Source organism: Meleagris gallopavo, chromosome Z (genome assembly GCF_000146605.3).
Source record: "Meleagris gallopavo isolate NT-WF06-2002-E0010 breed Aviagen turkey brand Nicholas breeding stock chromosome Z, Turkey_5.1, whole genome shotgun sequence".
Lineage (NCBI taxonomy): Eukaryota > Metazoa > Chordata > Aves > Galliformes > Phasianidae > Meleagris > Meleagris gallopavo.
In genome coordinates, this window is record NC_015041.2 from 59801333 (window position 1) to 59823416 (window position 22084).

Genomic DNA, 22084 nt, shown 5'->3' on the forward strand with positions numbered 1-22084 from the left:
GCCCAAAACTGAACACAATACTCGAGGTGCAGCCTCACCAGTGCTGAGTAGAGGGAGGTGATCACCTCCCTGCTCCTGCTGGCCACACTATTTCTAATGCAGGCCAGGATCCCGTTGGCCCTAATGGCCACCCAGGCACACTGTTGGCTCATGTTCAGCTGAGCATCAGCAAGCTGCTGATCCTTTATTCAGACAGTTTGGTTCATCCTTCTGTTGAAATGCTCTTACTTGGCTTCCACCTCTGCCACACTATGTGGACAGCACAGAAATGAAACAAATCATAACAAGAGTAGAGACGATGCTCCTCATGCTACTCTGACTGAGATGTTTGTTTTTGCGTTCCAGTCCCAGTACATAGAAGTCTTTTCTTGCCCGCAGTTTATTGCTTATTACTAGCTACTAAAATAATACTCTGCCACAGGCCACAAAAATGTTCCCCTATAAGCCACTTGTGAGAACTGCCTCAGCCTTAAAAATAGGAAAATCTTTCTTGGAGAATCATCCCTTCAAAGAATAGGATCTACCAGTGTATGAGTAGATTCAGTTTAGATATTTAACATTCTTAGATTGTTCTGTACAATTGGAGACATTGTGGGGACAGCAGGCTAGAGGACATCAGAAAACAGTGCCTTAGCTGTTTGATTAGCTACAACTGGCTAATGACAGTAAGCACTACCTGTTTTATGAACCTCTTCTGATCATTATGTCCTTTTCAACCCATGCCATTCTATGATTCTATGATTCTGAAGCCTTGGGGCAAGTTTGTATCACAGATAAATCAGAAGATAAGAAATCACACCATAATCGCAAGAAAGAAATGATGCATTTTAGTGTATCTGTCAATTTGGATGGACCATGTTCCAGAGACAAGTCTGATTTCAAATGAAACCCACCTCCAATTGTACCATCCAGTAAGTACTCTACATTTAGATGTTGACACTTCTTTGCGTAGAAAGGGAAGTACCAAGGGATCACACTGACAGCCAATCAGCACTGTTATCCTGACTCTTGTGGCCATGCCTACAGGTTGGTTATTGCCATGAAATCTGACCTTTTGTCTGTGCCATCTCCCAAGGTAGAGCATTTTGAGCGAGATAGAAATGGATCCATGGCCAAGACACAAGCCTGCTTTTTTGCACTTAAGCATCAGCCTCAGTTTCCATAGGGAAGCTTAGATACCAACAGTGAAGATTATTTGGCCATTCCAAAGAGAATAATTCCTGCCTGCTGGCAGCAGTGCAGCTGCATGAGTCTACAGGCAGTGTCCTACGGCAGTAAGCAGAGTATACTGAAGATTGCTGTGAAAAATTGCATAGGGTTTGGGGGCAGAGAGCACTGCAGGGAAAGAAAACAGAGCTGAGCTTGCCTGTAATTACACAGTATAATTGACTGTTCTCAGCAGGGTGGCAATGGGTAGAACTGAAATCCCAGAATATCTCATTAAATCTCCTCCTGCCTACTGAAGTAACAATCGTCATCCTGAGGTTATCAGATGGTGCAGATACATGTATAGCCCTAATTACAGGGCAATGGGGCAGGCCGCAGGAGAAAGAAAACAGTCCCAGACCTCCTGAGAAGCAATGCACAGGCATTCAGTGTGTCGTGGAATGGTGTGGTATGGGCACAAGGTGCCTCTCAGTGCCTTCAAGTGCCTCCCAGTTCCTCCCTGTGCCTCTGGCTGATGACTTCCTGTGCCAATGAGATGGAAGGCAGGGTTCCTAGAAGCACAAGGCTCCTAGCAGCAGTTCTTCTTTAATGGACTTTTGAGCTTGCTTCTTCTTTCTGAAAAAAAAAAACCCTCTCTCTTCCAATATGGAGCTTGGAAAGGCACACAAAACATATATGAATTTTTCATGTAATTGCAAGAATTGTGATTCCATCTAGCCTATGTTTGGTAGCTGGGAAGCATGTCTTTCCTGTGCAACAACAAAGAGAGTCAAGGACAGAGAATATTGTAGCTGTGAGGCTAAGGGAGCCAGAGCAAGCTGAGATGGCTGTCCTAAGTGACTGCCTTTTCAAAATGAGAAACTGATATACAGCTGAACGTATAGAAAGTTAGGTTTTCCAAGCAATAAGGAAATTTTATACAATCACTTTAAACATGCACTTTTGGTATGGTACATTTGAGCCAATATTCTTTTTTCTCAAGGTTGTTACGCCAGGTCATCTCCCACATTTCTTATTCATGGAGCCTTGTGGGAGATGAATAACCTACTCTTTTTTTTTTTTTTACCACTGTAACTGCTCTTCCAAATGGTAAGGTGCTAGATCTTGTCCTAGATCTAGCACCAGTTCTATTGCCACATAATATTTTTAGGATGCCTACACAATGAAAGTGCCTGCTTTGTGCCGTATGGTACAGTCCTTGCACAGCTCCAAAACTGGAAAGGGCATCTCAAATTAGAAGTTGAGAATAAGATCATGAGATTAACCTGCATTATGGTAAGAGTTTTCAAAACTGAAAACCAAGCAATCAGAAGAAGGAATGGTCATGAATATCGTAGATACAGTGATTGGGAAGCGCCACTTGCAATTACCCATGTGCAAGAAGAACCACTTGCCACTGCAGGCAGCACTTTGAAACAGACAAAAGGAAGTACTGCACATCTATAAGGCTAGCACTGACATGAAAAGAATTTCCTTATTCATTTCCTTGGGAAGTAATTTGAACATGTTATCCTCACTTGTCCTTGAATCTGGTGTTTGCTCTGTATATAGAAATGAACAGTCGTACAGAACAGGTTTTATATAGTTACACAGGATATAAGCTATCTATTTACATTTTACTCCTGATTATTATAGCTTTGCATATTTGCAGGATCTGCTTTAGGATTCCATCTACAAGCCATGCAAAGCCTTTCACAGATGAGAAGTTCCTGTGCCGACCTGTGCATTTAGCTTTCAGGGAGGCCTTCTGCTGAAGCAAATTTTCCTGCTATCCATAAATCTTGGAGCTCACCCTAGAATAAGGTTACCTTGGAAGGCTATTAAGAAAAACTTGCTTTGATATTAGACACCAGAGCTGAGAATCTGAAGGCATATGCTTCAGGATGGAGATGATGTGATTTCTTCCACCTCCCTTCCATGCAGACCTTGGATTGTCCTGGCTGTCATCTCACAGGGTTGTTGTACAGCCTCAGGACCCAGGTTGTAAATATATATTGCTGTGCTGTGCATTTCTGGACAGAGGGTCTTAGATCTAGTGAAAGTCTCAAACCAATCAAATCACCTGTCAGGAGGCACAAGGGCTTTGGAGATTGTGAGATTTGTAGAAAGTGCTGAGAATTCAAATCTGGTTCTCCTTCCAGATTAGCATGATAATCAGCAGAGGGGCAGTGGTACCAAGGGGACAGGCTGATAAAGCAAAACTTGCCTATGGCCCTGTGCAAACTGCTCGTTTGGGGCCAATGCTTAGTAGTCCTGTTCTTTTACAAATAATACAGAGCTTGTGTACACTCTCTACAACATTTTATCTTTTTTTTTTTTTTCTCCTTTGGATAACTTATATGTGCATTGTTCTCTGGCAATAAGCATGTTTGGATGAGGATTAAATAGAAATAGGTAAAAATTTGATAGAGATAAGTGGAAGTGTCTCATACTAACTTTGCCTGTGGCGATTTGCTCCTCTTTGTGATTACTTGGTAGGCTTGCCAAAAGTTAAATTTTGCAGTTTTGATGAGAATTACTCAAAGATCAAAATAAGACTGACCTCACAGTTACTTCAGGATTTAACCAATGCCCAATAAACTTCGGGAGGGTCTGAAAGGGTGCGAGCAGCAGCCAAGGTACATCATGAGCCGTTCCTGTATGGAGGTATGCACTGAGCTGTGCACAGAACCTGACTTTGATCTGATGTGGTAGTGCTTGCTAAATAACCTGTTCTCTGAGCTCTGATCCAGGCCCACCATGCCAACTGCCAGGTCTGTGCCAGGCTTGTTCAGCCTGGGTCTCAATGTGCTGCTAGCTGTGCACACATACTCATTATTGAGCCAGATGTGTGGTGGATTTTGAGGGTTGGTATTCAGAAATTATTGGGATTTTACAGGCATTCATTTGAAATGTCAGAAAATACAAGTGCTTCAGCTTTCTATGTATTTATGAATGTATTTTCAGACCTCCGCTCATCTCTCACTGATGGGACAGAAACCATAGCCCCTCTGCTTAGTTCTTCTTGGCTGCCTCGTTTAGGTTTGTCAGGATGTGAAAGGAATAAATCTGGATAGGGGTTTGCATGGTTTGCATGGCTGGACTTCTTACTGGCAAAGGCTGCAAACACTTTGGCAGAAGTTTATGGTCCTTCAGAGCATATAGGTGGCAAGCATAAATGATTTCATGCAGATTTGCAAGTGAAGTCCCAGTCTGGAGAGCAGCTCTGTTGAGAAGGAGCCATATAAATCTGTCATGCTTCAGGTACCAAAGAGCTACCAAAACACTGTGAAACATGAATTAAGAAATGCTTACAGGCTAGTTACCGACTGCTTATAGATGACTACTGCAGAGGGCAAAGGCTTTGCCAAGGTGTTTGTATCGTGGGAGGTTCCTGAGGCAATGTGTACTGTGCCAGTTCTTCCAGCAGCACAGAGCACCACTTCCCAATATATAGTGGTGACCTTCACCCACTGCATTGTGCAGGTTAGCAGGCAAATACTTCCAGCATGTAATTTCATATTGATCCGGAATAAAATTTGATCCATTTTTATGATAAAAGCAGAACTATCTGGGAAGTGGGGAAGGCTGGGATATTGGATCCTGCAGCGTAGAGAAGCAGGTCTTGCTCACATATTCAGCCAGGCTGAGACAGGGAGGGAGCCAGCACCCACTGCTGCTTTGTGGTTTCTGACACAGTTCTCTGTGGCCTGTCTCAGTTTGGACTATCAGGCATACTTTACAATATACCAGCACCAGCAGCAAGCTCCTGAAGAGTGAACTTGTGTTCACACTCACCAGCTGGCTGAATTCACACACACTGGCAAGCACTGACTGTGTTCTTTTGGAAGCCAAGGCTCAGTGAACACCAGTGGAGGTGAGAGGAGAGCTCCATCACATATCCATGCTTGACAGGGCCTAATGCACCAGAGCAAGCATTAGGACTTGCAAAACTCACACACTATGGGTGTCCTGACGTGATGGGGCTGAGGCTGATGGTTTCTGTGGGTTGTGGGGCTCTGAGCATGGCTTGGCCCTTCCCTGAATGCCACAGCCCACCAGAGCTGCAGCTGGATGCCAGCAACCCAGTCCAGCCAGCTTTCATGGAAAAACAGGCCTGAGCAGGCCAAAATCTCGTGGAAATGACAGACAGCTCAGCCAAAGGCAGAGAGAGGGTGAAGTCACCTGGAAAGAGTTAGCTGCTCAAACCAGGGGGACACTGCTTTAATCTTTTTATAGCACAAAAAATTTTGTGACTGGGTTAAAGCCCTACTGTTTGGACTGGATGATGTTACCTAATTCTCAGAAATGAAAGCAGCTGGCTGTGGTACAGATGCCTCCTAGCAAGCCCCATGGCTTGCAGCACATCATTTAGCAGGACTGTAAAAGAAAGGACATTTATTAGGGGGCTTGGGAGTGAAACTGAGCATGCTGGCTGGACTTTGAGCTGGCAAGGTTTCATTTCCAGCTCCTCTGAGTGAGGTACTCTGTTTCATTTTCTGCTGAAATATAAAAGTAAATAAACAGAGCCCTCTTCTCTCATCCTGCTCACCCCTCTAAGGACACTGTGTGGATGCTGATAGCTTGTGATGATACTGCCAAATGAGGGAAGGTCCTGGTAAGAACCATGTTTGGGAGGATCTGGACAAGGAGGACTTGTAGTGGAAGTGTCAGAAATCTGCTGGGGATTTTCACTCTGAGGTAAAATGAGAACAAAACCATGCCCTAAGCCCAGCAAATAATGTGAATATTACAAACATTTATTGCCATTTCTTGTTCTTCCTCTTCCTCACTTTCATCTCCCTATGTCTCCTGGTTGCTTACACTGGCACCATCGGAGTCTTTGGTTCTTTCTCCTGTTTACTTCTGCCATTTCATCGTGTAAGACAATGGAAAAAAAAAATCATATTTTTGCTTCAGCTCCGTGAAAGATTTCATCACTAATACCATTGCCAGTATAGACCTCAAGTTTGTCCTGGTGGCCTTGCCCCTGCTTGCACTGGTGAAGGGTGATCCTAGATACTAGCTCACAGCCTGCTCTGGTGAGCAGCCAACACCAGAAATACAGGAATACGTAACTGTCACTTTGTTTTCTCCCCCCATATTTGGTTGTTTAGGTTGGAGTAGCCTGACATGTTGCCTTTGCTGTGCTTAAGCCAACGGAGCTATAGCTGCAGCAGCAGGCATTGTGCTTAGTACAAACTGGGGAACCAGAGAAGCCAATTTCAGATTTTTGGCCTTCCCACTTGGGGCACCTGATCTTGCTCCCTATGCATAATAGAGCTTTGCTCCCTAACCATGAACCTGCTGCCACTGTTGAAGGATTTTTTTTTTTCCTCCTGTCTAAAGGTTCCATGCAGATTTTGAGAGATCAGGGGCTAGAGGGGATGGCACAAGTGTCTGACAGTGGCAAATGTAATGCTGTTAATTTGCTGCTCTGGCATCAACAAGGCTGGATTAGAATAACAAGGTTGCTGTGTGGGCAGGATCCTTGTGGCACACTGCACAAGTAATGGCACCATGAGAAAAGCCTGAAGGGCTGTATTCTGGCTTTGAGATTTGAAGTGCTGGCTTCAGCAGGAGCCATGTGCATGTAGCTGCTGCCAGAGGACCGGCCCAAAAGTTTAGTATTTCTCCAAAAGAAGTGTGAAAGTAATAACGAGCTTGGCTTATGGTGTTCAGGGTGGAATTCACAACCACCTGATGCTAATGACCTGGAGCAAAACCTTGGGCAAAAGCTTAATTTCACTTCTTAATTTTCAGAGAAGTCCCTGGCCAGGCACCGCAGCTCTGCTGACCTGCAGTGGAGCTGTGTCCCATGGTAGCCCCTTTGAGCAGCATCCATGGCGTGCTGCTCAGCGAGTGTAAGGGAGCCAGCAGTCTAATGTGTGTCCTCCTGCCCCATCACTCAACCTGTGTTGAATTTAATCCTCCTAAAAATTCCTGCCCAGGAACCCACTCAGTGGGTCTGCTTTCAGAGTGGCAAAGTTCCTAGGAAACGCATCCCTCTTGTTGCCTATACATCTGTGAAAAAAACTGACTTTAGGTGCTCTGTTAACATGAAGTTCAGCCTTCACACAGTCCAAATAGGAATGGAAAGACTATGTGGAAAGTAATTTTTTTTTTTTTTGTCCCATTGAAATTTTGCAGATGAAGGCTTTTCTGCTGTTGAAGAAGTCTCTATCAGGAGAAACATTCAGTGTGTGTCAGGAGACTATTACTAGTTGCTTAATTTCTCTGCTTGGGATGTATGCATCTGGAAAATGGGAGAAAACAGTGGTCAATGACAAGAGGTGCAATGGGGAAACAGGAAAGCAAAAGACTGTAATGTAGCCTGATATTTTGATAAGGGGAGCTGCATGGATAGCTGAAGTGGAAAACAGAATATAATGCTTGCATAAGAATGCCAAAAGAAACTCTTCTACTTACTAAAATTTCTGATGGAGATTTTAAGTCATTGCTGTGCTGCCTAGAAGGTAGAGGGTAAGCATTACTCACTCTCCAGCATGGGAAACTGGAGTAAGAAATGGCACAGAGCTATTCATCCTGGTTCTGTACACACATTCAGGCATCTCCAGTGAATTTTTTGGGTCAGAACTCAGATGTTCCACATAGGAAATTATCCTCTTCTCTGCTTTCCTCTGTACCGTCCAAATGCTGCAGCTGAAAAACAGCTTGTGGAGGCTTGTCAGATCCATGTTTCTGCATTAAAACACCTGCTCAGCAAAAAATTTGTAAGATGTTCTTTTCGCCAAAAAAGTAAAATAATCCTTTTGGAGAGAGGGGAAGGCCTTGGCTTCAGACTGTCCAGTAACCTGACTGCCATGGAAGAAGCAGTGGAGGTAAAAAGTGACTTTGAAACCTTCTTGTCCTGTGCAGTCTCAGTTTCCCAAAACTTTTGCTGGCGTTGCCCCCATAGTTAAGTGATAGAAGCTTACTACCCAGGGCTTGTCATGGCACGGAAAATAATGGGGTTTGTGGCACTCTATGGTGAGTCCTAATTGCTGCAATCACACTGATGAGCTTATCTGACCCCCAACCTCTACTACCATGGTGGTCCCCTTAGTGTTTTCAAATTGTAATATGCGTTCTATTCACAGCAAGCCATCTGGGTGGTTTTTGCATGTTACCTCCTGTGAACAAGGGCTGTGTATAGATTTCCAGAGCTAAAATCTTGGTTTGTAATGTGTGGAATACAATCACACTGCCTACTTTATTTCTTCTCCTTGTCCCTCTCATAAGACTGTTGTTCACCAGGACATTGCTTAGCTTTCTTTGAGGGGTTGTGGCTTGTTTGGAGATGTGTTGGGAGGAGACACCATTGCATCAAACCAGCCTCAACTGTAAGCACCCATTTAACCTAGTGCCTTTGTCTTCTCCCACAGTTTTTGCCAGAATCCTGAAGGCTCCTGAATCCCAAAACATCACCTTTGGCTCCATGGTGACACTGCGGTGCACAGCAGCAGGTGCTCCAGTCCCCACTGTCACCTGGCTGGAAAATGGAAAAGCTGTAAGTGCTGCTTTTCTGTCCCCAGTTCCTGTTTCTGGCCTTTGTTGTGCCTACTGTTCAATCACTCTGAGACAGTCTTGTCTCCCCACTTCAGTGCTCAGTTCTATGGAATGCTCTGCCTTGTCTCCAAGTGTTGCATGAGTAGGATCTGGAATGCCAGAGTTGAAGGATGTTTGAGATGCTTGCAAGCTCCTCCTGGGCCTGAATGTCTAGGAGGAACTTAATGATGAGTTTCTACAGCTTTCCTGGCCTTTGTCCTAATGTGATGACAATAACATGACAAAATGGCTTATCTGACAAAATAAGAAAAGCTGAGGCAGATAAATAGAGCAAACTAGTTTTGAGGCAGAATATGCTGCAAGTACCAGGAATTGAAAACCATCTGGTGCTCACAGGAACATGATCTGTGGATTAATCATCCTCTCCATCTAATGTGGGTCTCTCCTTTTCATTTACCGAATTTAATGCCCACCTATAAGCTATTGCAGTGCTCCTCAGCTGGACTGAAGAGCCCCCTGACACCCAGCATACCCCCACAGCAATGAAGATGTACGCCAGAACCATAGTAGCTCTCCAGGAGTTGCAATACTGGATTCCGTCCTACGCCCTTTCTGACATGGATTTCCTCCAGCCTTCTCATGTTTGTAATGGCCATGCTATACATTCTCCATGGTCTTCCAACAGCTTTCATAAAGTTGTGTGGCCTGGAGCACAGCGCCGCAGAGGCAGCTATGTGCATACCAGTGATTTGCCTCTTCTTTTTCTCACTGATTCTTCTGGCCAGTGGCTGGCCATGGGCATTCCTGTTGGCTTGCTTGTCCAACAGGACCAAAGGATCCTCTTGCAGAAATTTCTTACTTCAGGAGGCTACTCCTGCCCTGCTCCATATCTCTTCTCTCTGTCACTAAAATATGTCATTAAAGAGCTTGGGCTATTTTGCAGGCTGTCTCATGTTCTTTATCTCCGCCAACTCTTTTTGTATCCTCCAGTCTTACATGGTTAATTTCCAGATTAAAACTACTGTAATATAACTATATTATATTCTATGCTATATTCTGTGCTCAGACTGGCAAGAAGTCCCTTCCCTTGTGTCCATCCTTCAGATTTCCATATTGGGCACTGCCATAGACTCTGGATTAACCATGCAAATTATCCAAACCCTTTTTATCCACTCCTGCCAGTGACTACAAGGTCATGCTCCTGCCTGTAGTTTTCAGAGTAGCTGAGGAAACAAGAAAGATGAGGAATCATTTCAAAAGGCTGATGAAGACCAAGGGGCCTCAGAGCTTCAAGGACCTATATTTTAGGACAGCCAGTTCTTCACCTTCCTTACTTTCAGTGGCTTCTTGCAGGAGTGGAAGGACCCTGCTATTCCAAGCTCCCATTGGTGCATGACTCCTGTAGAGGTGTATGCTGGTTGATTTGTCACTGCTGGTGAAAGCATAATTCTTGTTTTTTTCACTCCATCAGCTGACATAGAGCATTCTGTACTTCTTGGACCAAGCTGAGAAGAACGATTTCCATGGTCAGGGTTCCCGGCATGAGAGGCCTCTGCTGTGCAGAATCCCATAGAGGGTCCCAGGCCGGAGCTGGGGCTCTGTAGAAGAGCAATAAATAGGTTGAAGGCAGAGGAATTGTTTCAGATTGAAGCAGATACTGCTCAGTGCTGGCTAGGTTCTGGGAGGAAAAACTTGTAAAAATAAATCTGACCAATGCTACAGTTAAAGAGAAACTCTTCAATTGTGAGAAAATATCCTGAGTTCTCATTCATCTGAATTGACTTGACAGCATAATGCCAAAAAGTATCCCTGCTCTCTGCTTTTGCACTGTGACCAGCCTACCATGCGTTTCTGATGCAATATTTACAATACTTGTGTTAGTCCTGTGATTTAGTCATTTCTTGCCCTGCAAGTCTCCTTTCCATACATTTGAGTTGAGGTGAGTAGGACAGAACAAATGTATTATTTTTTGTATTTTCTTTTTGGAGAGAAAACAATGTGCTTCCTGAAGAAAGATACCACACTGATGTGTTCCTTCTTGCTTTTTAGTTATCTCCAATAACAAGTTTGGAAGCAGACACAAATCTCATTGAAACGTGTTTCCACTAGCTTCTAGAATGATCAGATTAGTCTGTTTCACCTCTCTGCTAGATGTATAGATAGAGCACTTTGCTTGGATAGATCCAGACAAACACGACTTCCACTGTCCTTAGGGCCAAGACATACCAATGGAGCCCACAGATGGACACTTTTCCCTTTGATACTTCCTACTGGTATGAAGAACAGAGCAGACAATGCTGCTCTATGCTGCTGCCTTGTGAAGCATGGTCCTGATGTCCTGTGTCTGATTTTAACAAGTGCCAAAGTTGCAGGAAAGGTTTGAAGATAAAAACAATTCTGACTTGCCAAAATCAGCAGGCTCCAAGTTCATTCATCTCAGAATTTCTCCACTGGGGAAAGACGTGACCAATGTCACCACATCTGCCGCTTCTACATTTCCAGGCAGGAGGGAAGAAAATGTGGGTATCTACTAGAGCATTGGAGACAGAGCATTTGCTTGGCTCACTGCTGGCTTGAAGTTGTGGCAGAGGCTGCATTAATCCAGAATCAGTGAGTTCACAGCTATTTGTTTATATCCAGGCTTGGTTGCACAAAGCCATTTTGTGCTCCACTGAGTACATGAAATCTTCTAGTCAAGTCCTTGGAGCAGTTAGCCATGAAAAACTGAGATCTCTGAAACTGAAAATTAATTCCAAAAGTACTGTTGAAGTGTGGACTGGGAGAAGTCTTGAACACTGGCTTTTGTCTGTGAATGCTATGAAAACAGCAAAATAATGCCAGCAGCTCCAGCTCTCTGCCATTTTCATCTGCTTGCTTCATCTTTCTCTGCCAAGCTTGTTGCAAAGTGGTGAATCTCTTGTTGTTTCTTTTTTTTTTTTCTTTTTTCTTGGTTTGCTTCTTTGCCTTTTGTTGGAAATGTCATTGCAATGGGCTTTTCATTCCCTTAGGTTTCTGCAGGGTCTATAGCAGAAAGTGTGAAGGACAGAGTGGTTGACTCCAGGCTGCAGGTGTATGTTACCCGACCTGGCTTATTCACTTGCCTTGCCACCAACAAACACAGCAAAACCTTCGGTGCTGCCAAAGCTGCCGCAACCATCAGTGTTTCAGGTATGCTGGGCAAGAAGGGTCGTTAACAACTCACTCTTCCCTGCAGGCCTGGCTTTCCTACTGGGAAATGTGGTGGAGGAGGAGGGAAGGCCTTGGAGAGCTCATAGTTTGCAGGGAGCTAAATTTGAATACCAATGCCTGCCCTGCTGGGCTATTTCCTCATACATTCTTACACCCGGGAGACTGGCACAGCTGTCGCTTCCTGCATGCTTGGTGCTGTCTTGTACGTTGTGTCCCAGAAGCACTTGGAAAGACCATCCATGCGGAGGAAGTTGTGGCTGCAGCCCAACTTTGGTGTCACCTAACAGCAAGGTGAAAATAGCTTTCCTCAGATCATGAGCTTCTTGGGCTGCATCTGTCCTACCGCCCCATCTCTTGATGGGAGAAAGAAAGGACGAGCCAGGGGAGCAGCTGCAGCCACCCGCCCTGTGAATGCACGATGCAGTCTGGTTGTTATGTAGGGCCCAAAGATTAAAGCAGATTTCCTACTATGTAACTCTTAGCTATCACAGATGTGACAATGACAGATCAGTGATGTCTTTTCCATTTCTTCTTTCTTCTGACTTATTGCCATCGCTGGGCTGGTACCTCCCTGGCAGAGTGGAGGTAAGGATGGGTTTTATGGCTGCCTGGGGATCCAGTGGGTCAGGGAGGGTAACAGTGATGAACCAAGGGGATTTGGGTGAATTTTGCTTAAATGAAAGGGGTAGGTTTCTGGATGCTAAGCATATGGATGAGATGCTCTGGAGGGCACACTGGGATCCTTTATAAAAGTATGAACAGAGCCTGGGGCCCATCAGATAATGGTGCCTTTGCACTGAGCCACTACTGGAGCATACATCACAGTTATGTGCCCATGACTTGACCGATATTATAAATTTACAGACAAAAGTCTAGCTGCGTGATAGGCTCCTACCTACACAGAGCCAATGAATGTATTTTTGTTCAGTGGTCACTAGAGCAAGGCAAAAAACATTCAGGTATTTGTTGGAAGCAAAGTATTAGATGAGTACAGCTACTTGTATGTAATCAGAGGTGCTCTTTTGCCAATTACTTTCTGAAGTGCTGAATGATTAGTCTGACTTTTTATTTTTAGAACCCTAGCATATTCCTATGTGTGGCATGAATAAATAAGTCTGAAAGGCAAATGCAAGGGCTAGCTAAGACCTGGCGGCTCTCAGAATGAAGAGCAGAGCCTGAAAGAAAATGGCTCAGCTAAGCTGTTAGCACATCTGCTTCAGGGCTTTTGCAAAACATTTGGAGATTCCAGCAGTGATGGCAGATATATGCCTTGCACCTTCACCTGTGTAGGTGTGACAGGCACAAGAACTGTGATCCAATCCTCAGCCTTTATCTCTCGCAATTGTTCTCGACACTTGCTGCACCCCTTTCTGTGATAAGGCACTGCAAGAAACATTGCTGCCTCTGCAGACTGTGTCTCTGCAGATGGTGAAAAAGCAAGGAAACATAATACTGACATTCGTGTGCTGATAAAAATGGGACCTTTCCAGGCTACAGCCCACCAAAGCCAGCAGCACAGCTGTCCTATGCATGCCTAGGAAGGATGCACCTTGCATGGGAAGCACATGGGGTGTCACCAGCACAGCATGTGTGGTGTGCCCTCTGCCATAGTGAGGATTGTTATAAGGAAGCTGTCTAGCAGGAAATAAATAAATAAATAAATAAATAAATAAATAAATAAATAAAAAGATTAACATTGACCCCAAACTCATGTGGCTAAACTGGGGTCAGGGAGCACCACCTACTGATCGCAAGATGTGCAAAGTAGAATTCTGGACATCCTGTGTACTTTGTTGCCCATGTAAGTCCTGTTTTTCTAAGAAAAACAGCAAGAACACCCCAGAGCACTGACAATGGGGGATTATTTGGACAGAGAAATAAAAGGCAAGGTTACAAATAGCTCTGCTGGCTGCTCCAAATGGTTGGCATGTTGAGAATTGACCTCTCTGACCCCAGTTACACTGGCAGGGTGAGCAATGGGGACAGCTGTACCCTCAGCTCCCCCCACCCAGTTTGAGAGCAGGGAGGGTCATTTTCCCAGGTGTGCCCTAGGGGCAGTGCCCTCTGACCTGGGTGCATCCACAAATCCCTGCTGGTTGTCTCTTCTCCATTCCCTTCTGGTGCAAGGCTCTGGGTTTACCCTGTGTGTTTGCTCTTGTCCTTTGACAGCAAACTGTATAAGGGTGATGCAGGCTACTGCAGCACCTACAGAGGCGAGGTGTGCAGTGCCATCCTGTCAAGAAATGCTCTTGTTTTCTTCAACTCCTCCTATGCTGACCCCGAGGAGACCCAAGAGCTGCTTGTTCACACTGCCTGGACGGAGCTGAAAATGGTGAGTTCATTCTGCCAGCCGGCTGCCGAGTCCCTGCTGTGTAACTACATCTTCCAGGAATGCAAGCCCTCGGGAGTGGGGCCAGCCCCAAAACCCATATGCAGGTAAAAAATCACAGCGTGCTCCTCTTTCACTTTTGTTCTGTAGGCATGTGGCTGGCTAAAGACTGCCCAGTAGCACTGTGCTCTCTGGATTGCTGTGTTTTTCCCTTTCTTCTCCCTTCTGCATGCACAGAGAGGGCCTGTTGCAGTGTTCAGTGGTGTGGTTCAGAATGAATTCCAGGCCCCAGAGATCTGTGCTAAATCGGGTTTTTTGGTGACAGCTGTTGAAAAGATACATCCCTTTGAATGACATTGTTGATATAACTAATTAACATACTGCCATCAGTTAGATCTTGCTAGGTCAGTGTATAGTCATTAGTATTATCAGAAATGTGCATGTTCAGAATTCTGACTAAATATGGACATGCAGCAGATGTGGCCAGGGCAGGACACTGATCATTCAGCACTTCCCATCACCACAGTGATGGAACTGAAAAAGACCGCACTGGAGACACTGTCAGTATAACTGCACCTGCTGAACCAAACCTCCCCCCTGGCACACGTATCCTCTCATGGCCAGAGGAATGTGCAGTCAAACAGACCTGGCAAGGACCCGCAGAGTCCAAAGCATCTCACACAGCAGCTAATCCCCTGCTGACAGGTGCTTGTGTGGCACGTCCCAACCACAGAGGCTGTACAGCCCACTGGGCAGCCGTCTCCATTGCGCTCTGTCCATGCCTGCAGCCACTGAGAAGAGCTTTCTCCTTCCTCTCTGCAGCAAGATTTTAAGAAGCCTTCTCCAGCCTAGAATAAACCAGCTTTCTCCAAGTTCTCTCCATAGGTCTTGCATTTCAACCCTCTGTACCTCTTGCAGCTTATTTTACTGTGAGCAGTAACTATATATGTAGCCTAGTTGTGGATATGCTCCTGCTCCCCATGATGGCACAAGGACTGCTTGGTGTGCTGCAGAGAACATTTTGGGCTGATACTCTCCTTTTCTCTAGCCACTGCTGTCTCGCATGACAAATCTGTGAAGGCCTGCTGTCTGGTTGCCCTTTGCTCAGCGTTTGGGCAGCTGACATTTCTGCCTAAAAGCACCCTTCAGCTCTTGTCCCTTATGAACTACATCCTAAAACAGATTATACAGATCAGTATTTATCAGGAGAGTGGCCCCAGTTTTGGTGCCTTGACCAAAATGCATGTCTTGTCTGCAGACATGGCAGGAACAGAGGCAGTGCTCCAACAGCTGGACGTGGGCCAGATGTAGTCTAGTGGCAATTATTTTTGCAGTTATGCAGGGGCTTTTTAGGACAGTGCACAGCACACCATCTTTGCATTCAGGGCCTTTCTGATCTCTTCTTCCACAACTATGAAACACATAGGCACAGAGGAAAACACGAGCTGCTTGGTGTTCCTCACTCAGAGTACTTGCAGCATGTATCCTAAGAAAGAAGTGTGTTTGCAAATATCCACAAATAATCCTGCAGACAAGTGCTGAAGTTGCTTTTCGTTTTCAGACTCCTCCCCTCTGCCTTGATGTGCTGCTCTTTGTCATTGTGCCCTTTAGTACACCATCTCTCTGCCTATTTTCAAGATGTGTGACAGTATTTATATCTGAGCCACACAAGCGTGGCACATTTGTCAGTGAAGGACTTGCATAGTGCTCCACAGGACATGTCATTGAGGGCTGGGTAAGGTGCTGGCTTCATTTCACCCTGCTCGTGGGTGGCCCAGCAGGGTTAGAACTGATGTGAATGAAGACTTGCCCTCTTGGGGCACTGCTGGGTGGTGCAACTCACAGAAGGGCCTTTAAGTAGCAGCCAAAGCCTATGCAAACATGTCTGAATACTAACAGATCTGTCTGGCATCATCATTCTTCAAATCCACCAGACAATTTGCAGATACACCATTTATTCTTTTCCTTTAAGAATTTTTCTCAGTGATTTTATTGTGAATTTAGATGTGGCTTTCTTCATAACAAGAGCCTGGGGACAGTGTTCCTCTGGTTTCCTGTTCCCAGAGCCCATTGGCTGGACAAGTTTCCCCAAAACCCTTGCCCCGCACTCTGATAGCTCAGACATCACCTGTCCTTCTGAATAGTTGGGACCTCAGAGATCTCCTGAAAGCCTTTTGCACAGTCTTGGTTGCTTTCCAGTTATCTTATCTGCTTTCTGCTGACAGCCTTATACCTCTCTGCTCGAACTGTCTAGACAACACCAGCTTTCAGCTGAACTGCATCAAAAGTAAAAATTTAATTGTCCCAGAGGCTGTAGAAATCACCTCGTTTTTGAGGGACAGACTTCCCTTGGTATGTTTTCATGTGCTTTTGTCTTTTTTTACTTATTCTTTGTACCATTTCTTCCCTCCTATGTAATTTTTGTTGTTCATTCTGGTTTGGAAGCTAGTTAGCTAGAACAAACTGAGCAAGACTTTTATAAAAATAAATGCTGGCAAAACAAGGTGAAGTGAAACAGAAGAAAACAACATGGGAAAAACTTTACTTTCCATATATTCAGATACAAATTGATTAGAATAAGAGTTTTCCTACTTGAAAGGAAAGTGATACTTCATCTCATAATTCTTGATTACTTCTGGCTTTTAGCATGGGATGTTCTGTGATACTAGAATACTAGAATACTAGTTGAAGAAAGCCCCTCCATTTCCATTTCAATCACTGCTGATAAGAAGTGATGGGCACAAATCTCATGTTGGGAAATCCTTCACTTTTGTCAGGTCCATGTGTCCTCTCCTCCTCTTCAACAGCCCTCTGTGGGCTGCTGGCCCACTTGTCCTCCTCAGCTGCTCCTGGTCTTTGTCTCTCTGTCACGTTACATAAAACTTCTAATAATACTCTGAAGTAATCTTTGCATATGATCTCATCAAGCTCTTGCTGCTGGGGATTAAGTACTGTAACAATGGCATGATCTCAGCTGCAGGAGGCTGACTGCCCCTCCCTCTGGCCGCCTTGTTCTGCTCCCCTAGGAGCAGCCAAGGGGCAGGGGGCTGAGGTCCACCTCCCTCTAAAGAGGCAGTGGAAAGACTTACAGAGGTCTTAGTCTTGCAGGTCTTCGGCTTTTTGCAGCTGCACTTCACGTACAAGGCTTGTTCAAGGATGCTCTGTCTTTGGGAGTGAAGGCAGCTAATGCAATCCAGATCTCTCTGTGTCAGACAGTGCCTCAGATGCCAGGTGTTCCCATTTCCATAGCAAAACATTAGGGTTTTTTTTTTCTTTTCACTTCAGAAAGTCTTTCCTGTTCCTATTGTTGTTTAACATAAAAAACTGCATCTATATGTTGCACCATCTGTCTGCATTCTGGTTCTCATGAAGGTGAGGAAGGAATCAACCAGAAGTGGATAAAATCAAGAGCAAGGCAGCTGGGTCTTCAATAGCTTCAGCCTGCAGATGTGAAGAGCATCCACCTCCATTGCAAAAGATCTGCCACCCCGGAAGAATTTCTAGGGGCCTCCATCATTCTGGTGGTGCAGAAGATTTGCAGTGATGGTGTTTGTCATTGAAGCTCACGATCTTCTATTCTTGCCAGAGTTGTTGGTAGTAATGAAATTGCATCAGCCATCCAGGTGGTGAATTTGGCTGAAGACTTCAGCATGGGTGCCAGCAGTATATTCCTGCATGACTGTGTCATTCTGCATGGGTCAGGACGGACATGCATCCTCAAAGGACAGCAGCTGAGTTCAGCAAAAATCATCTCTGTACATTACCTCAAAGCTGGTTGTGCAACTCGGGCTCTCAAGAATGAGTGAATAAATAAACGAGTCACTGACAAATTAACTAATACAACAAACAGTCAGATTTTCCAGTATGGCACAGTTTCATTTATTTATTTATTTATCTATCTATCTATCTATCTATCTATCTTTCTTTCTATCTATTTATTTATTTATTTTTCTAGCACAGATATTACTGCCTTGGCCTTTTTTACAAAACAGCTTCAGATCTAAGGAACATTTGAACATACACAGTATGGCTTGCCAGTGAATATTTCATACTGTTAGGGAGGCAATAAATTAGGTAAGAGGCAGTTTGGTCTCTTATTTCACCTGGCATTGCAAAGATTTTGCTGCAGATAGCAAACAGATAAAAAAGGGGAGAGAAAGGCAGAGAAAAGAAGGTAATTGCGTGGCTGGTTCTGTGAGATTAAAAATGTAGGCAAATATTTAGCTTAGAAAAGATTAAGATTTGCAGCTCACCTCTTGTTTTGAACAGATGGCATGTTTGTACAAAATTTATGAACAACAGGTGAGATTTTCAGGATGTATCAAAACTGCTAAGATAACTCCCAGACATGCTGTTTGTTATTAGAAGATGGCAGTAAATGTCTGGGAAATGATGGAAATGAACTCCTCACAGTCTGTGATGTGTGTTGCAACTTGAGAATAACCCTGCTTCGTTAAAAATGTAGCTTTGTGGGTTTCCTAAAGGAAGCTATTACATTTTATGCAGAGTTTCCTTTATGATTTATGAGCCAGACAGACTGGCTTAAAGAAGCACAGCCCCACTAATGGTTTTCTGTCAGCCTGTATAACCCCTGCACACCACTGCTAGGTGTACCGCTAGGTGCAGCTGTTATGAAGCCATTGACCGCTGTATTTCACTGTTTTTTGCAAAATAATGTAGAGAGAATTGCCTTGCTGTAAAGGATCTCTACTGCTTTAAGGAATGGCTCTCAATGGAGGAAAACTCTCAGCGGGGGATTTACAAGCCGGGGCTGATGCTGCTTGCTCTTCCCGAGTGCAACAGGCTGCCCAGCCTGCACCAGGACCCCAGCGCCTGCACCCATATCCCTTTCTTTGGTAAGAGGCTGTGCTGCCTATCATCTGCAGAGCTGCTTTCTTGATGAGGAGGGCATGGTGACACCCATGACTTGCAGTGAAAGTGAAGGCCTGACAGTCTCTCAGTAGCTGTTCTGTGGTCAGATGTGGTGTGTGAAGTGGGAACCATCCTGCCTGTGGCTCTGCAGCTAGCGCCTGGCTGTGTCACAACCCCCTCCTTACACCTTGTCTTGTCTTTTCACAGATTTTAAGAAGGAGAATATAACCAGTAAGTAGACTTCTCCAGGATCTGTTTTTCAAGAGGGTGGGCACAGCATTTTTGTTGAAGATGCAGCTTGCACGGCGTTTTTTAGTGTTTTGTACTGGTCTTTGCTGGCTTGATTCAGGCTGTTGCCAGAGAATGGCTGAACCCTCACGTCTAAGGTATAGGAAAACATATTTCCATCTGCACAGGTTTTAGGGGAGCAGGGGCTGGTAGTTGTTGAAGGTGATTAGAGAGTGATGGTGCTTTTAAATCTCCTCCAGTTGTTACCTGCCTTTCCACCCATTCTTTCTTTTTTGCTGTGTCTGGTACTTTGGAGTCTGATGTCATGGTAGTCCCACCCTTACATGCTGTCATTGATGTGGTTACCAACACAAAATCACAGAACCACAAACTGGTTGGGTTGGAAGGGACCTCAAAGCCCACCCAGCCCTGAGCTCCTGCTGTAGGTAGCGCTGCCACCCACCAGGTCAGGTTAGAACAGGGCCCATTCAACCTGGCCTGGAGTGCCTGCAGGGATGGGGCATGCTCCATCTGTCCTGAAGGCATTTCTCTAATGTCCCTCCAAAACTGCCCATAAATCCCAGCCATCTCTTGCTGAAACTTCTGCCAGCCCCATGCTCTCAGTGGGGGACAGAACATGAAGTGGGTGCCAGGAGCACACGGCAGTTTCAGCCTCTCCTTTTTCAGCATGTCCACCTATGAGACCTCGGTATTTTTCAGCCCCTTAACAGCACAGCTTCCCTTTGCCCCCCATGCCTCTCTACCTTGCTCCTCAAAGGTGTCACGTTGATGTCACATTCAGTGCAAAAAGGCTTCTTTTCGTGTCAGCTGCGTACTCAGATGGACTTCAGGTATTGCACTCCTTGCCTTTTAATGGTTGACACAGCTGTGTTTTAGGGCAGCTCAACAAAGTTTTACACTTCTGCAGTGCTGCAGACACTGCACATAGCTTATGTACCAGTCAAAGAAGCTCAAATTACAGCATTTTACCTTAGACTTGTGATGAGCCAAGTGCTGTGCGGTCTGAAGCCATTTCTAAACTGAGGTACTTTCACACCTTGGGCTACAGGGGCTCAACCTTGTGTTTGAATTCAACTGCCTACAATAAACCTGGTGGTGCTCTGCTACCCATGAATACATCGTGGCACCAATGGGTGTACAGAAAGCTGAGGTTCTGTAGCAGCAAGTGTATGTGGAGTGGGTGATGCAAGAGGAAAAGAGCAGGCAGCCATTGTGATGTGCTCAAGAATTGCTGTTTACACTGGCCTTTACTGAAGTGCTCAGGTGCTCTAAACAAACATCTCATTAGAACTACAGCCCTGCAAAAATTAATCAATCATCTATGTTTCTCCTACAGGAGAAACAGGACAATCTGCTTGAGTGAATTAGAATATGTAGCCTTTGTCTGAAACCCGGATCAAACCTTATGCAAATCTTTACTGAAGAGGAAAAACATTTGCTTAAAAAAATCTGTTTTAGAGAGGGATAGGTTTCCTCCTGTGTTAGCTTTTATGAGCTGCAACTTCAATACAGTTGAAAATAAAGCTATGACAGCACTGTTTGCTGACATACTAATTTATTTAATAAGGTTAATAATGTAACATCTAACAAGAGGACCCTAATGCATGCCATCAACCAGAATGCTACTCCATGGTCAGCAGTTTCCACACAATTAGCTAGCAAATGCTACATGTGTAAGACTGCATCTCCTCTGTTGTCCCTCTTACTTCCTGCATTATGCTAGCATGCATTAAATTCTCCTTCGAGGATAAGTGATGCCCACATTTACATTTTGGGAACTTATTCTTGGAGTGAAAATCTCTGTATTTCCTGCTGACTTCTTCTGCAGCCACAGTAAGCTTTGCATATGTGAGATCAATGGCACATTCTTCATTATGAATAACAGTGCTTTGTGCCGATACCATTACTTCAGATCTGTAGCTCCCTTTGGCTTGTGGTTTCCATGCATGCTGGGAGCCACAGTCCCAAGCATCCATTCTGAAATGACAAGCACTATACAGAGACCAGCAGGACAGCACTCCTTGCAAGATCTTGCTTCTCCCACCCCAGCTGCCCCTGACATTGTGCAGGTTGTGAGCCATGCAGCCAGTGCTGCAGTTTGCTTTCTGCCATGGCTTGGCTCTGGAGCATCCCTGTGGGCCTGTGCTGCTTTGTTTGGTTTTGGGGCAGAGTGACAGCCACAGCCACATGGCTCTGTTTCTCAGTCTGGAAAACTTTTCTCCTTTCCTTGGGATGTTACCAGATGTAGTCCTATGTACAGAGCACAAAATCCATTTCAGCATGAACAGAAAGCTAAGCTTACTGGTCCTTTTGTGTGCTTCAGATCTGCTGCTAATTGTTTTAGCTCTTGTGTAAGGACATGATTTGTCACTCCTCACTGCAGGGCATGATCTATGGTGCTTGTCCCCACTTTGTTCCTTTTTTTTCTTTTTTTTTTCCTGCACAGGGACTTGCTACAGTGGCAATGGCCAGTTTTACCAGGGTTGGGCCAATATTACTGCCTCCGGCATCCCCTGCCAGAAGTGGAGCGACCAGGTGTGCATCAGTGTGAGATAATCAAATGGGGTCTTCTTCTCCAGTGAGTTTCCCAGAGCTGGGCAGCCCTGGCTCACAGAAGGGCTGGGCAGATGGCAGCTCACCTTCATTCTTGATTGCTTCATATTTCAATCTGTGAGTTCCCCCTTCCCATTGCCAGGTGCTTTCTTGGTGATTCTTGCAAGCTACTGCAAGTCTGTTTTACCTCTGCCTTTCTTCTCTTCTCTTCTCTTCTCTTCTCTTCTCTTCTCTTCT

The 22084-nt window shown here is 45.0% G+C and overlaps 1 protein-coding gene and 1 long non-coding RNA gene across 5 annotated transcripts in view; one reads left to right on the forward strand and one right to left on the reverse strand.

Annotated features, from left to right (window-relative positions):
• Window positions 1-22084, forward strand: part of MUSK (muscle associated receptor tyrosine kinase) — a 46263-nt gene that overhangs the window by 14117 nt on the left and 10062 nt on the right. Inside the window, exons 6-12 of one of the 4 annotated variants that reach the window (XM_010726142.2) lie at window positions 8532-8656; window positions 11664-11823; window positions 12423-12429; window positions 14014-14280; window positions 18854-19029; window positions 19253-19276; window positions 21741-21829. In XM_010726142.2, the coding sequence (XP_010724444.1) occupies window positions 8532-8656; window positions 11664-11823; window positions 12423-12429; window positions 14014-14280; window positions 18854-19029; window positions 19253-19276; window positions 21741-21829 (848 nt within the window). Of the gene's footprint in view, window positions 1-8531; window positions 8657-11663; window positions 11824-12422; window positions 12430-14013; window positions 14281-18853; window positions 19030-19252; window positions 19277-21740; window positions 21830-22084 lie in introns of those variants that run through there. The other 3 variants (XM_031557379.1, XM_031557378.1, XM_031557380.1) reach the window with 3 other exon arrangements.
• Window positions 4862-9432, reverse strand: LOC109364084. Its single transcript, XR_002110078.2, has 4 exons — window positions 8711-9432; window positions 8575-8638; window positions 7576-7615; window positions 4862-6012 (listed from the first exon to the last, which is right to left on the reverse strand). It is a non-coding gene; the product is annotated as an uncharacterized LOC109364084 (long non-coding RNA).